This window comes from Crassostrea angulata, chromosome 8, assembly GCF_025612915.1.
Source record: "Crassostrea angulata isolate pt1a10 chromosome 8, ASM2561291v2, whole genome shotgun sequence".
In the NCBI taxonomy this organism is placed as follows: Eukaryota; Metazoa; Mollusca; class Bivalvia; order Ostreida; family Ostreidae; genus Magallana; species Magallana angulata.
The window spans coordinates 2,804,774-2,821,190 of NC_069118.1; the positions used below are offsets into that span (position 1 = coordinate 2,804,774).

Here is a 16,417-nt window from a genome sequence, read left to right on the forward strand (position 1 = left end):
CTAAAGCTTGCTTATTTGGATTTAAATTATGTATACAGTCACTCAAATATACATGCACTATCACATTAACAAAGATCCACTTTAAAGTTTTTGTAGAGCATAACATCGGATTGCAGGGTATTGCCACTGGCCCAGTACAATTAAAACTTGTTCAATTCTTGAGGTAACATTTCGTCATGTTTATAAACTAAAAGTGCTTTTTTTCTACACACTACATGTGTACAAAGGGTAAAAATAGGGACTGGGTAGATAAATATTTTTTTTTAAAGATAATATCCATCTATCACTGATTTTTTTCTCATACAATTTTCAATACCTTGCTTCAGACAAAAAATAATCTTAGGTTCCTCTCAGCAACCAACATCTTATCAAAAACCTAATTTTGTAGATTGTTGAGTTGGGTAAAAATAAGTGGGCAATCAATAAATGAAACAAATAAACTATAAGCTAGCCGTAGGAGCCATCTCACAGTGTACACAAATAAAATACATGTACTGGCCTAAATTAATTTCTCTCATGATTATATTATCACATTCATATTCAGTCTGTGAACAAAAACATTTTCTTTTCACAAAATATGGATGAAAAACTTCATATAAGAACTCATTTTGAGATTCTTATGAAAACTGAACATATCTATTATGCTCCTATAAGAAAAAAAACTTTTTAATAAACTAACATAAAAAAAACCACAAATTGTTGCTGACGATCACAGCCTGTGAGCATCACAAGGACAACAAGCTACAAGGATTGGTCTAAGGTTTGGTCTACAGCACAGGGATTCAGTAATGGCCCGCGTAATAAAAGGCTGTGACGAGATGCCAAATAGAAATGACATCTCCAAAGCTACGACCCTAGGGGGTCAGAACTCTGACTCTTCAAGAGATACACATAGCGACAAGTGGCCCTACAGATGGATGGTAGTATGACCCTGCTAAAGACAATTGCATTGGTTCTATGTCCAATTTCTCAAAGGATCTTGTATTGCATGTAATACAGTTATAATACTGTGAGTACTGTCCCGTTAGTCTGTAGTGGTCAGTTCTTTATTCCGAGTCCAGTGTCAGGAGTCGAGAGAGGCGGGGGCGGTCAGGACGTACGGGTTCACACGGTCGGGTGACATCCCCTTGGCTCGGTGACTCGGAGATTTTTTAGAGCGCCCCAGAGACTCGCTCCGTCTCTCCTGTTTCTGGATCAGCTTCATCCGATTTTGTGTCTAATGAAGAACAGAAATTCAGAAAACATAAAATAATGATAATTGTAATCAAATTTGATATCATTCATTCTAAATTAAACATTTTCAAATATATAGAGTATTTACAAGCTGGCATCCCTTCCTTATACAAGTCTTACTACTTGATAACTCTTCTTTCTAATTGTAGGTATTACTTGGATTTATTCTTTGCTTAAGTGTGACTTATAGCTGAACACCATTTGTAAACAGGCACTGTCCACCATATTTCTCTTTCATCACTGCTTTTCCTACAACCCCTATATAAGCTGCAGAACTCTTAAGAGTTAAAAGTATGTGTTGTAGAGGTATCGCTTGTGTGGACGTACATCTTGCTTTGCTGTGTTACTCGGTCACAATGAAATTATCAAGTTTTACGCTTTAACACTTTTACAAACAATTAACCTAGTTCTGACTTGTTTAGACTATAATTTCACTTGAATTTTACTTCAGCCTGACATTACCCTTCTGAATGATTTGGACTTTTTCTCCTTCAGACTGGTGTAAGCCTGATTTGTTCTGTCTATCTTTCTTTCAGCCTAACTTAACCCTCTGAGTTGTTATGACACTCCCATTTTCAGCCTGACTTAAGTCTCTGACTTATTCTGACTCTTTTTTTCATTCTTACATAAGTATGACTTGCTTTGACTCTCTTTCCTTTTTCCCCAATTACATGTAAGTCTCTTGCTTGTTTTGTTTCTCTTTCGCATTCATTCCGACTTAAGTCTGACATGTTTTGACCCCTTCAGCCTGTCTTAAGTCTGACTTGTTTTGACTCCTTCAGCCTGACTTACCACTTCCTTGAGTTGTTGCTGTAACTTTTCTTTCTCTCGGTTCAGCTTATCGATTTCCTCGGTGTTCCTCCGCTGTTTGGTGCTGGTCATCTCCAGCAGAGCGATGTTAGCATCCTTCTCACTCATTGCCGCCTGAATGGCCTCCTGCCTACAAACAACATCTCTTGTCAGTAACAGTCCAATATATGTCCCACACCAAGATCAATATCAATTCATGCCTTTTAAGTTTTTTTTTAAATCAAAGAAATTTAAATGGATTCAAAAATAATTATGGCCAGTATCATCTCTGAAAATAATTTGAAATAATCAACAAAAATCTTTCTACAATACTTCTAATAATTAAAGATCATTTCCTGTACAAGCTTTTAGCTTGTATTTTAAGTTAAAAATCCACTAATTTAAAATTAGAGTGAGAATAAGTGTTGGGGTTTGGCTCATGGGGTTTGGATGTGTTCTTACAATGTACCTCATTTCATAAACTCTCTCCAGATGGTTGTGCCTTTCTGACTGTAACTTGGGGGATGGGGGTGAGAAAACTTACTTCATTTCATACACCTCCTCTAGGTGCTTGTGTCGCTCTGACTGTAACAGGGTGGGGGGTGTATACTTACTTCATTTCATATACCTCCTGTAGGTGCTAGTGTAGCTCTGACTGTAACTGGAGGGGGTGGGAGGGTGGGGTGAGTATACTTACTTCATTTCATACACCTTCTGTAGGTGCTAGTGTAGCTTTGACTGTAACTGGAGGGGGTGGGAGGGTGGGGTGAGTATACTTACTTCATTTCATACACCTCCTCTAGGTGCTTGTGTCGCTCTGACTGTAACTGGAGGGGGTGGGAGGGTGGGGTGTGTATACTTACTTCATTTCATACACCTCCTCTAGGTGCTTGTGTCGCTCTGACTGTAACTGGAGGGGGTGAGAGGGTGGGGTGTGTATACTTACTTCATTTCATACACCTCCTCTAGGTGCTTGTGTCGCTCTGACTGTAACTGGAGGGGGTGAGAGGGTGGGGTGTGTATACTTACTTCATTTCATACACCTCCTCTAGGTGCTTGTGTCGCTCTGACTGTAACTGGAGGGGGTGAGAGGGTGGGGTGTGTATACTTACTTCATTTCATACACCTCCTCTAGGTGCTTGTGTCGCTCGGATTGTAACTTCTTCAGTTTCATCTCCTTGTCCTCCAGCTGCTTCGTCAGGAAGTTGACCCGGGCGCTGTTCTCAGAAGACTTGTTCCGAGCCAGCTCCATGGTCAGTTCTGCCACCTTGTAAAACACAGTACTCATCATTATTACTCTGTGTGTTACTTATTACTGTATTTGCTATGATAGAATTTAGTTAAACAAACCTTTAAAGAGAAACGTAGTGTGCATATGGAATTTCTTTACCTTACAAAAATGACAGAATATTGACCATCTTTTTTAATGAAAATACTTACTACAATCTCTTGAATTGATTATTCTTTTTGTTTCAAAATTTTAACACTGGACTGATCTGGCCTTGACCTTTGCCCTACTAACCTTTTGTTCCGCCTCCTCCAGCTGTTGTTGCTGTTCTACCATTACCATTTCCCGCTCGGCCGTGATGCGGACGCTCTCCTTCAGGGCCTCCTCAAGTTCCTCGATTCTGTCCCCTTTAGCAATCACAGCATCCTGAGGATAAATATTGGAATAAAGTAAGCAACAGATAAAAAAAAAAATCTGCAATTGAAGAATTTTCCAGATCTTTAAAATATTCTCATTGAGGACAACAGTTTGTAATTGGGGAACCTAGCTTGAGCTGTGTGGCATCCTTGTTCTAAAATATTCCTGATTAAGGGTAACAAAGTATTTGAGGATCCTACCATTAGCTGTGTAGAATTCTTACGCTTACTAATATATTCATCTCTAAAAATGCCTCTCGTAAGGATAATTATAGTTTGTATTTGAGGACCCACCTTGAGCTGCGATGCATCGTCGCTGAGGTCACCCTCTCTCCTCCGGGCCTCCTCCAGTAAGTGGGCGTTCTTCTTTTTCTCTATCTGTTGTGTTCGCTTCAATGTTCCCATTTTCTGCTTGTACTCTTTTATCACTCTGAATGAAGAGATCAAACAGGTTCATACAAATTGCTTACACCCTTATTATATTCAAACTAATTGAAAAGATAGCAATATGTAGATACTGCACAATTGGTAATTTAAATGCTTTTCACATCCAGCAAATTCTCTACATGAATTTCAGCTGAGAAAATCTGGCAGCTCTCAAAAACTCAATTAATTTTCCACATGCAGGTAACATATATTAATTAAACATAGCTAACTTACTCTTGCATTTCTTCAATGTCTTTTTCCTTCTTGGCCTTGTCTTCCTCCATCTCTTTAACAATAGTCTGTAACCTTTCAACCTCTGCTTTGGTTGACCTCGCCTCCTCCTCCTGAACTTTGACCTCTGCTGTTAGGTCAGCTATTTTCTTCTCGCTCTCTTCATCCATAGTCTTCCCTTCTGTAGCTTTTGTTTTCTGAATGAAAATATAAGTGTTGTACAGTACATTTATCTTAAGAAAATATTCAAAAGTCATCAAAAATTGGAATTAATCTAGTATGTGCATTTTTATTGGCTTTTGAAAATTGAATGTATTGTGCATAGGTGTTAAAAACACTGAATGCTGTAAATTCCTTATTTTATGTGAGTGCATAATTCCGCTGTTTTTGTATCAAATTGCGAGAATACAAAATCACGATCCCCAATCTTTTTTTTTAAATTTCCTATAGCTCTAAACTGTCGGAAAAATAAAAGCGAGACTTTAAATTTCGCAAGGGTTGCTTCTCGTGATTTTGCGCGGATATTTATTCCTCACGTTTATTCAAAATCTACAGTATCATTGACTAAACCATTTTTATTTTTGAAAAGGAATAATTTTTGCTTAGCAGAACCTGTAATAGCCTTCCTTCCTTGACTTTTGAATAAAACATGTAACTGATATGAACGCAGGCTTATAATGTAATTACAACTTATGGGGCTTTTCTTTGATTTCATTACTTTCAATTTAGAAACAACACAGTATGGTATGTATTTCAATTTTGTACAGTAAAACTAAGTTATAGTGAAGCCCTTGAAACCAATGTAGTTACTTCATCATAAGTATCTGTAAATCAGTTTTACCAAAGTTCATTACAGATGTAAAGTCTTAAAAGGATTTGTTTAGAATTTTGCTGGGGATTTCGATTCCACAAAACCGTACTACATCTGTGATTTTGCTACATCCATGTTGATACTAAAAATGATTTAGTATACATGTATTATAAATCAGACACTGGTTTAACAAAATACCTCTTCCACTTCAGCCTTCAGGTTCTGAATTTCCCCCGTCTTATCCTGCACTTCCTGTTCTAGAAGTTTGATTCGACTCTCTAGTTTGAATTTTTCAGACCCTGCTTCTGTTACTTCCTCTCTCAATTCACATAGCTCAGTCTGTTGTAAAAAGAGTAGAAATATACCAAAAACATAATAACAAAATAAACTTGTAGTGATAAATCCTTCACACGGGCATTGGGACATTTCAAAGAACTTGGTACATTATGAATTAGAAAGAAGTCCCCAATATTGTTTTAACTTTTATGAAGTAGGATCAAAAAGTTTTAGCATTCATATAATATAACATCTGGAAAAACAAACATGATAAAACTTTTGTTTGCTCACATAAAACATAACTTGAGACCTTATAATTTCTACATGACCAATTTCCCAAACACAACCAACAGTACTGTAGAGGATATATTAACCAAGTCCTGCTGTTGGAATTTGACCTGTCTTTCACCTGCCGGTAAGTTACATCTGAATGAAGTCTATCCACCAGTCTATATTGACTTACCTGTCGGTCAGTAACGTCTAGATGAAGCCTATCCACCTTTACATATTGACTAACCTATTGGTCTGTAACTTCCACCTGTAGTTTATCCACCTTTTCATTGACTTACCTGTCGGTCAGTGACGTCTAGATGCAGTCTATCCACCTCAGCCTTTAGGTCGTGGTTCCTCTTCATGTACAGGTCACACTCCTCCTGATGCTCCGACTCCGCCCGGTCTCTCTGCTCCTTCAGTCTGTCACACACAACCAAAGTAAGACAAATACTCAGTACTGTAAACTACTTTTATTAGCAACATCTTTACTTCAGATTATCAAGTGATAAAATGATTCCAGAAACTCCAGAAACAGAGACGATTCAAATTTAATATACAAGTATAAGACATTGAAGAATATCCACAGGAAAAATAATCTTAAAGAAGCAGCTTTTGCAAACGTAACAATATTGTGTCATGTATGAATTACTGTGGAATCATTAGAATTTGTGGTGGCTCAATTTTCGTGGTTTTCGTGGGTAGCCTTCCACCACAAATTTACATCCTCAATGAAAACAAATTTAGAAAGAGTTATCTTTATTACTGAAAATGAAACCTGATGCATCCACGACATTGCATCCCCACAAATAAGCAAAAAAAACTTCATCCACGAAAATTGGCCCCCACGAAATTAAATGATTCCACAGTATTGTAACTGTGTACTACTGTATTTACAGTGTACTATTAACACAGTCATAAGTCACCGACCTTTCTATCTGTTTCTCTTTCTCTGTGATGGTCTCCTCCAGTGTTGCTATGGCCGATGTTGTATCCTCCATGTGTGTCTGCGAGGCCTTCAGCTGGGATATCGTGGCATCCTTCTCCTTAAGGTCTTCCTCCAGGGCCTCAATCTATAAATAGTTTTGTAAGGTATCAAACTCTTCTCTGACCTGTGCCTAGTTGGCTCTGGTCCAAAAAGTTTGCAGCATCTGCAGTTGTGACCCAGATGAGGGTTATAAGATCATGATAGAATGTTAAATATGTGTTATATTGACAATGAATTGTTGTTTTTACAAGGATATTTGAACAAGATGTATACTGTATACAGGGTAATTTTCACCCCATGTTATTTTTACCCTTCTTCACAATTATCTAGCTGAATGAAATATATGATACTATTCTTACCTTCCTCTGCAGAAGAGTGAGTTTGCGGTCCTTGGTCTCTATCTGTTCACGGAGCTCCGAGATCTCACTTTCGATCCGTCTTTTCTCGGACTGCAGACTCTGGGACTTCTGGTCGTTCTTATCGATGGTGGAATTCTTCTCCTTCAGCTTCTCACGGAACTCATCAAGCTGGCGAAATGACACAAATACAATATATTAAACCTTAAAAAGATCAGGGAAACAAGAGATAAATACAAAACACCTGGCCATAAAAAACATTCAGTGTTATGATTAAATATCTTATAATTCATATTAAAATAAAAAAATATCGTAGAAATCACAGCATTATTTTGCTACCATAATAATTGTGTTTTCAGAGAAATATTTCATTGATACTACAAATATGATTCTTTGTTCGCCACAACTTGGGTCTTGCTGTTTAATTTAACAGAATATGTCTGGCTGAATCATCCTGCTGTCTGTAGCATGGCTAGCTGTCTGTAGCATACAAACCTCTGTTTGTAGCATGGCTAGCTGTCTGTAGCATGGGTAGCTGTCCGTAGCATACATACCTCTGTCTGTAGCATGGCTAGCTGTCTGTAGCATACATACCTCTGTCTGTAGCATGGCTAGCTGTCTGTAGCATACATACCTCTGTCTGTAGCATGGCTAGCTGCCTGTAGCATGGGTAGCTGTCCGTAGCATACATACCTCTGTTTGTAGCATGGCTAGCTGTCTGTAGCATGGGTAGCTGTCCGTAGCATACATACCTCTGTTTGTAGCATGGCTAGCTGTATGTAGCATACATACCTCTGTTTGTAGCATGGCTAGCTGCCTGTAGCATGGCTAGCTGTCTGTAGCATACATACCTCTGTTTGTAGCATGGCTAGCTGTCTGTAGCATGGCTAGCTGTCCATAGCATACATACCTCTGTCTGTAGCATGGCTAGCTGTCTGTAGCATACATACCTGTTTGTAGCATGGCTAGCTGTCTGTAGCATGGCTAGCTGTCCTTAGCATACATACCTCTGTCTGTAGCATGGCTAGCTGTCTGTAGCATGGATAGCTGTCCTTAGCATACATACCTCTGTCTGTAGCATGGCTAGCTGTCGGTCTTTGGCTGACACCTGGTCCTTCAGTACAGTGATGTGTTGCTGATTCTCAGACTGTTGACTGGTCAAGGTGTCCACTTTCAGTTTCAGGCCTTCTAGTTCTGTCTCTTTCCTTGACAGATCTGTCTTTAATCTCTCAATCTATAAACACATTGACAATAACCAGTGAAAAATTCACACTTCTCCTGAAATAATGTGTTGTTTAAAGTCCATTAGAGATTCTTTCTGGGCTGCAGAGACACTTTAACACTTTTGCTATAAAGAGGTTTTAGATCAAGACCTTTAATCACACACCACTGGTCTCTACAGCTCTGTGTACTTGAATTAATGCCTAGCAAGAAATCACCTGTCAATTCTCAAGCTCTGATTCAGCTTTATAAGATGAAGACTTAATCATATCACAAAGTTAACATAACCTTTCGTTCTATAGTATATCCATTCCCACTAAAAGAGGAAAGAAAATAAGCTATGTTTCATAAATGCGTTGTCTAAATCATGGTCGTATTTGAACAGCAATCAATCACAATGTCCTTCAACACAAAGACTGGCCTTGACTTTGATTGCAAGTTCTTGACCTTTGACTTTCAAGTCTACCAAGTATCACATATTGTAAGACTGTAGATATATACCCCCCCCCCCATTCTCCTTCACTTATGCCCAGTTCTATATCTTCGACAATCAACATACCCGAAAATCATATATTTAAGGATATAACTTATTTCCTCCCCCTCTATCTGTGTATTTTGACCCTTGCCACTGACCTCTGATCGGAGCTGCTTCTCTTTCCCGGTCAGGCTGTCCTTGTGTCCGGAATCCTTCTTCATGCTTCCCTCCGACCCACTCTCCTGGTTCTTCATCATCCGATCCTCCAGGGCCTGCACATCCTTCTCCAAGGCTGCGATCCTAGAGTCCTACAAAACAAGAAGTCCTCTATGATCATATAATAAAGATGTACACCTACAGGCCTGCAATTTAATTCATTGATCAATACATAATGGATACTAATATTCCTGATGATTTTTTTTTAGAGCTAAACAAAAACAACAAACAGAAGAGTCATCCTGTAAACTCATTCAGACACTGTCACAGAATGTTATTCCTGTACCATTTGAATTCAGTCTTAGAGGTATACAACACCAACCTTGTAAGATTTGTTTGGACTGTCATAGAAAGGCTATTGCAGAATGTCATTCGATTGAAAAATAACCTATCATAAGTTGAAATATGTCAAATAGCTCCTACAAACTTAGAGAAATGATCCTTAAACCCAATAGTGACAATAGACTATTCCTAAGAACTACACACAAGATACTATATATCTAACTACTTTTAAAAACCCAACAATAGACACAACAGACAGCAAAAGCCTATAATTAAATTGTAGTTTTACTAAAAAGTGAAATTATTCTATATACACCAACAGAGATTCATTGTTTACATTAATTTTGTAATTAAGAGGAGCAGACCAATTGTCTGAATCTGGCTGTGGCGACTTACACAGAAAAAAACTGTACACATGTGCATTGTGTAATCCTTTGTGCTGTCTAAATTATTGTGTTCAGTAAATGCTTCCTGGCTTGAGTTTTAGACTGATTCAACGACACACCACTATTTCATGGCAATGTTTTTTTGTTATAAATGTTCTGTGTTCAATCCATAATATATAGGGGGCCTATAATAAAAATGTGGATTTCTGCGGTGAATCATGAACACATGGTTTTTACTTTCACTATGACTGATACTTATTAAATCATCAATATTTACATATACAGCCTACATTATTTGAACATATAAACAATACTTCCAATAATACATCAATTTCTTCCCATTTTAAGCCAATACCTGAATGTTAAAAAGTGAAAACCTCTGTCTAGTACAGTTTACAACAGATGGTGTAGATCCTGTGACTTTTTGTTGTACCCCTGTGTCATGGGATCCCCAGATCTCGCTACATTATCATCATCCCGTCACTAACCTCACAGTCAAGTAAAGTTTAAACTCAGATAACAGGAAAACACCAATAACTATGCTTTCCAATACGTTTTATCTACAATCTATGCAGCCGTTGAAAAAAGATACCATTTTATCAGTTCATCAATGAATGTTATATTAAGATACATGTAACTGTTTTGTTTAATATGTAACTCTTGTTAAATGATCGCCAACATATTATTGTATTGTACTCACCCTTATTAAAGTAACAGCAGTTTATCCAAAGTATCTCTAAAGTATCTCAATAATTATACTTTGATAAAGACTTTCACTAAAGTATCACTGCGTAATGACCAAGTACTCCTTCAATCTAGTGGCTTTGTTCTGAGTCTATAGAAGGACCTGGATCATGCATCAGCTGACAGTATTTCAGTACAATATAATGAGTGTTAAATCATCAGATATAATGTCTGATTTAGAATCAAGTCTTATTTCTTCCTGGATCTTGTGTCATCTTCCTGAAGTCATTGTACCATGCCTGCCCTCAACACAATTATTCATTTTTTCATATTAATTATTAGCTATACATGTATTTGTGATACTTAAAGTAGTTATTAAAGTATGAAGGAAATGCCTGATAAAGTAATCTATTACATTTGATTACAGGACAAAAAATAAGTGGAATCGATTACACAAAATTCCCCTTTATAATTGATTATTAATCAATTACATCTTATGTGCCCATGCCTAATAAAAGTGAGATTTTAAAATCTGCAAGATGTTCTTATCATGACTTAATGCAAATATTAATTCCTAACATTTGATTTGGAATTTAGAGTAGTTGTTTTCTCATTTATAAAGTAATAAACCCTTCAAAAAAAATTATTTCCCCATGATAAAATTAATTGCTATCCATCATCTTATTATACTGTAAGATAGGATAACCAGGAAATTTTCAATTTACTTTGTATTTCATACTGATTTTTTCAGTTTTTATGAATCAAACTAAACTCTTAGACATATTGTTGAGTATTTCTAATTTATGAGTCATCCAAGATATAACTTCATATCAGGAGCTTATTTTCAAGAGAATTTTTTTAAGATTTTCGATTTTACAATGCTCCAGTTTTGTTTCAGTAATACAAAGTTAATTTCTATGTGATTTACTCCAGTTTTGTTTCAGTAATACAGAAAATGGATGCTACAAAGCTGTGAAAAAGGAATTTTAACACATCTGATGAAAGGATGTCAATTCAATATTTTTTATTATAAAATTAGAACCAAAAAAATCCTCAAAAATGCGAGTACAGTCAGAGGACATCAGGGAACACCCAGTATGTTTGTCGACAGAGGAAATCCTCCTACCGCATATTTCACTGCCTGGTCACACAGAATGCAGTCATTGAACAAACACATACTGTTCATTAAACAAATATAAACCAAATAGCCCATTGTTAAAGGTGAGTTTTTGACGGAAATCTTAAGTTAGGCTGTAAATCAAGTAAAATTGCTGTAATAATATGTCGATGCGACAAAGACGTAAACAAACAAGAAATAGAGGGGTGAATGTTTATGACAGTGTGGGGGGACTGTCTGTCCTTCCCTGGCTCTTTATATACACCCCCACAGAGGAAGCTGTTGTTACAGTGTCATATTGATTTCATACATCTTCATATAGCAATCACTACCTTTACTGATTGCTGACTTCCTGTTTCCAACGACCTACTTAACAGGTTAATTGTGTCATCATCAGATTCATAATCAGTCTGACAGAGATATAGGTTAGTGACCCAGAAGCCTCTCCCCCTCAAATTGGTCACATGACTCAAACATAGACCTTCACCAGAAGCTGATCATGCAATGCTACCCCCACCCACCCCTCCCCCCAAAAACCCCTGGTGATTACATGATACTCAAGCATGTTACAGGGAACAGAATGCCCTTAAAGCAGCAGAGTTATGAGGGTGTTACCCTGAGTAAGTCCAGGTCATGACACCTTACACCAGTAGAGATGATGTTGTGACACCTTAACCTTGAACAGACAATGCCATGATACTGTCCCCCAGAACACGATGCACAGGTAACACTGTCCATGCTTACCCACACCTGACTAATCTGCCATTGATTCGGGAAAGATATATGTCAGGTCATATAGCAAGAGAGCATCTACAAAGGTACAAAATACTGATCATCAATCATTCAGAGTTCAGATCTAATAGGAGTACAAAATACAAATACAACAACAGTCATGTGTTACATTAAACAACAGTTTACATTAGCCATTGTATTTATAACAAATATATGTAGAATGTAGATGATGCATTTTAAGTAGAAATTGGCAGTACATCTCTTAATGACATTCTAATTTGAGTTAAAGAGAAAATATTATCTAGATCCAACTATATATATGAAATCTGGATTTATTTTTTACTATGGATTAATCGAGTCCGTTATTAGAGGAGAAGGAATGGAGAAAGCTTCAGGAAGAGTTGATTCAGTGCTCAGTCATACTCATATTAAAAATCCATAAAATATAATGAAACCGTCATAAATCTGAGGTCTGGAGGGACGCGGGGTTACCTGTGTGGATCACCTGTATTACCTGTATGGATCACCTGTATTACCTGTATGGATCACCTGTACAGAGTCAGGGCTGTGATCGTTCTCTTATTACAGAGCTTGCCAATTTCTCAGTGTAGATTTACGGGATTTAACAGTCCTTACAACCATTTCTATTTCAACTGTTCTGCTCAAACATTCTGGCAGTTAAATTGTGTTCTCTTTCTTAAACTGAAGGTCTAAGTACCAGTAATAGTTACTGGTGACATTATGGAATATCATTCCAGATTTCCTATATATTTTAATGATTGCATTAATTACTAAATATTGTTCCTATTTAACTGGGAATACTGTTCTTGCATTACATGTATTTTTCAAAATTGATTGTATTATGGAATATTGTTTAAATTAGCAAAACAGAGGATCAATATAGTAGGAGTTACTAAATACACAACAGAATGTTATTCAATAAATTAAATTATTCACATACAGAAATATGTGGCGCATAATACATTACTGGTATTTATCTAAATGCTTCAATTGGTATGTACCGGGGGGTATTTGTAATATATTCAAATATTAAGAAAAGAGCAGAAATGATAACAATGAAGAAGAATGTGAAATATGTTTTAACAACCAGTAACAAACACTCGACAGGTCTACAGAACCACTTCAACAGCCACTTTCTTCACCAGCCACATTTGTTTTTATCACAGGATGCAAATCCAAACAGAGCAACCAAAAACTGTTGAACATCAATGTAAACACATAAAACCACAGACTGGCTTCATCGGTCCAATCAATAGCGGACTAATTAGGTCTCCGATTACAGAGTGGTGCACTATTAAAATAATCTCCTTGTAAATGAGCATTTCCTGCAAACAGTCTATACTGCTTGCATTCGTATTACAATTATTTATGTCAAAATGTTACTTTTCTTTTAAATTGATAAAACTATGGTCCTATGGCTGGTAGCTTGATATGCATGTACCGGTGTATCTATCTCTGTGTACAAAGCTAGCGAGTCGGACAGAATGCTTTCACAATGACATGACATCACAGATGATCTATAACCTACAAACAGCCGACTGAGTGACCTTGACCTGAGGATCATGGCTTACCTTGGCCTCTAGCATGGCCTTCATGGTGTGTGTACTGGCCGGCATCTGCTTCAGCTGTAGGTCCAGTTCCTTCAGCTCATCAGACAAACGTGTCTTCTCCTGGAAGACAAGACAAGAGCCTCTAACTAATTCCATCTAATACACATGTCAAATCAACTACATCAACCTGAAAGTTTATAATTTGTTTAATAATTTAGGGGGAGGTGAAAACAATTTATAAGATCCATCTAACTGTATACTATATACTAAATTAAAAAAATAGTTTCTTATCGAAGCAGTGTCAAAATCTTTTATTCAAAAAGATAGGGCCTTTTATTCTGCTTTTCTGAGATAAATTCATTTCCAGTCAATACTATCAGTAAGTGTTGTATGTATACTGCATATCCATTGCAGCATGTAAATAATTGATCAAGTAAACTTCTATACCTAACAATGAGCACACAAACACAATGTTAAGTATTGAGTCTGTCATAAGACACTAAGTTTTGAGTATTCTGACCTCTCTGAGCGCTGTAGACTCATCCTGCTGCTGGCTGAGCTCGTTCTGGAGTTGTTTGATCTTTCGCTCATCCTCGAGTCTCTGAGCCTGCAGACTCTCGATCTCGAGCTGGTTCTCCTGAATGTTGCCCACTGAGTGGCCCTTACTTTGTAACATCTCGAGCAGCTTCTTCATGCTCTCATCTCGAGCAGCCAGCGTCTGTTTCTGAATCTCAATTCGTAGCTCCATCTCATCAACTGTCTTTCGTAAAATGAGTATTTCTTTTGATTGCTTGTCCTTCTCTCGCTGAAGAATCTCAATTTCTTGTTGAGATATTCGGGAACTTGCCTGAACATCTTCCCCAAGACTGACTTGGTTTTCCAGACTTTGTATCACAGAGGACTGTTTCTGAGTTTGTTTGGAAAAAAAAACACCCAAAATTCAATTCGGTGAAACACTTACTGAATTCAAAGCCAATCAAATTTGAAAAAGGCTTGCTATTTAAAAACTTCCATTACTGTTGTTATCAGCTTAATTGTTGAAGATTAAATCTTTATAGATCTAGTGATTTTTGAGGGGGCACTAGCCCATCATTGAGGCTACTGATTATTTTTTACTTAACAAACACAGTTTTATGATAAGATGTATCATCCTGACATTGAACTTTTAAACTCCAATTTCAAGTCAGCTCATTTCAATATTACAATACTTATCTTACCTTAAGCTCAGCTTGGGCCACCTTCAGTTGTTCATTCATCAAACAATACTTGGCACTTTCTTCCTTTCTCAGGGCTCGCTCTTTTTTCAGTTCTGGACTCCAGAAAGTTTTAATACTGTTCATACTAGAACTCAGCTTTTCTTTGGTTGAGTCTAGTTCCTGTTGAAGCTTGGCACAGTCCTTGCTTAACTCAGCGATCTGTCCTTCCAAATCCAGGACAAAAGTGTCACGGAAGTTCCTCATCTCTTGATTGTACAGCTGTGTAGTATAATCTGGACGTTCCATAGAGCGGGACCGCCCGGGGTAGTGGTGGTCACGCTCCAACGACCTTGCTCCCATATGAGGGTATTCCCTGTCTGTCACCCTCTCCCTGCTAAAACTTGATGACATAGTATAACTGTGTAGGTCTCTGGGACTAATGTTTGAATTGGATTCACTCTGTGCCAACATCTGAAGTCTGTCAATCTGTCTCTCTAGTGACCGCTCACTGAGCTGTGGGCTTCCATCTTGCTCATATCTCTCCCGAAGTGAACGAACACTGTGAAGAGTATTGGATTTCATGCCAGAATTTGTTGGGCTGCTATAAGGACTACTGTGGGCATTAGAGAGAACAGGATTAGAAGATAATGCTGGATTAGAGGGACTATGATAGGGACTTCCTCCTCCATGACTGTTTACTCCTCCCTCGAAATAATATGCATGTCCTGGGGAATGACTTAATGTCTGGGACCGAGTCAACATTTCTGAGGACCCCATCGGCATGGACTGACCATTCTTAGCTGGAGATGTGTGTGTACTTCCATCAGCGATTACATATCCTCCCGAATTTTTTCGAGATTTTCCAGAGAAGATATTTTTTGGAAGAGATGCAGTCATGCTGCTGAATGGACCATGGCTGGGGCTCTCCTTGCCATTCCGCGCCTTACCTTCTTTCGACTTCTTGCTTTTACTAAACATTTTGATTTATGACGTCTAGTCATCAGCGAATAATGCGCGAACTCATTATCCTCTTGAGTATACCGATTACCGTCTCCGCGGGGGCTTGGGCGAAAGAAGATCTCAATCAGCGAAAAGGTCCATCACAGAGAAAGAGAAAAACGTTTTATGACTAGCTCTGTCAAACATGACACCTGCTAAACAAATTTAGCTCGGGTAGGACAACATCTTCGACGGAGTCTGCCTTCACCTGGGCTTTTCTAAAGGCAGACACAACTTCAACATTTGCAGACAACTTTTTTTCAGCAGCCAGTCTTAATTAATATTTATCTCTCTACTTCCGGTGTTTAAATATTTAAGAATGGATTTAAGGAAACGAATTAGTAAAAAGATCTTTCCGATCCAATATTCTTGTTTTACAAGAACATGTACAAATCATCATTTTTGAAAGTAGGGTGGGGCCAAACTTTACCGAAATCGTGGTATGCGCTAATAAATAGATAAATAAATAATCCGCCAATTTTCAATCCGTAAATTGGGGGGGGGGGGGGAGGGG

At 37.7% G+C, this 16,417-nt stretch overlaps 1 protein-coding gene across 2 annotated transcripts; it reads right to left on the reverse strand.

The window, feature by feature from the left end:
• Positions 1–104: 104 nt before the first annotated feature.
• On the reverse strand, positions 105–16,192 carry LOC128159331 (ERC protein 2-like). Of its 2 annotated transcripts, XM_052822388.1 has the most exons (16): positions 14,926–16,192; positions 14,229–14,615; positions 13,730–13,828; positions 8,879–9,028; positions 8,091–8,258; positions 7,028–7,195; positions 6,611–6,753; positions 6,016–6,103; positions 5,874–5,909; positions 5,333–5,473; positions 4,327–4,520; positions 3,961–4,096; positions 3,545–3,676; positions 3,135–3,289; positions 2,026–2,173; positions 105–1,216 (listed from the first exon to the last, which is right to left on the reverse strand). In XM_052822388.1, the coding sequence occupies exons 1-16, from the start codon at positions 15,880–15,882 to the stop codon at positions 1,064–1,066; spliced, it is 3,255 nt and encodes a 1,084-aa protein (XP_052678348.1). In that variant the 5' UTR covers positions 15,883–16,192; the 3' UTR covers positions 105–1,063. The 2 variants fall into 2 exon arrangements, with proteins under 2 accessions (XP_052678348.1, XP_052678347.1); XM_052822387.1 differs by lacking the exon at positions 5,874–5,909 and having other exon boundaries at positions 5,980–6,103.
• Positions 16,193–16,417: the final 225 nt, after the last annotated feature.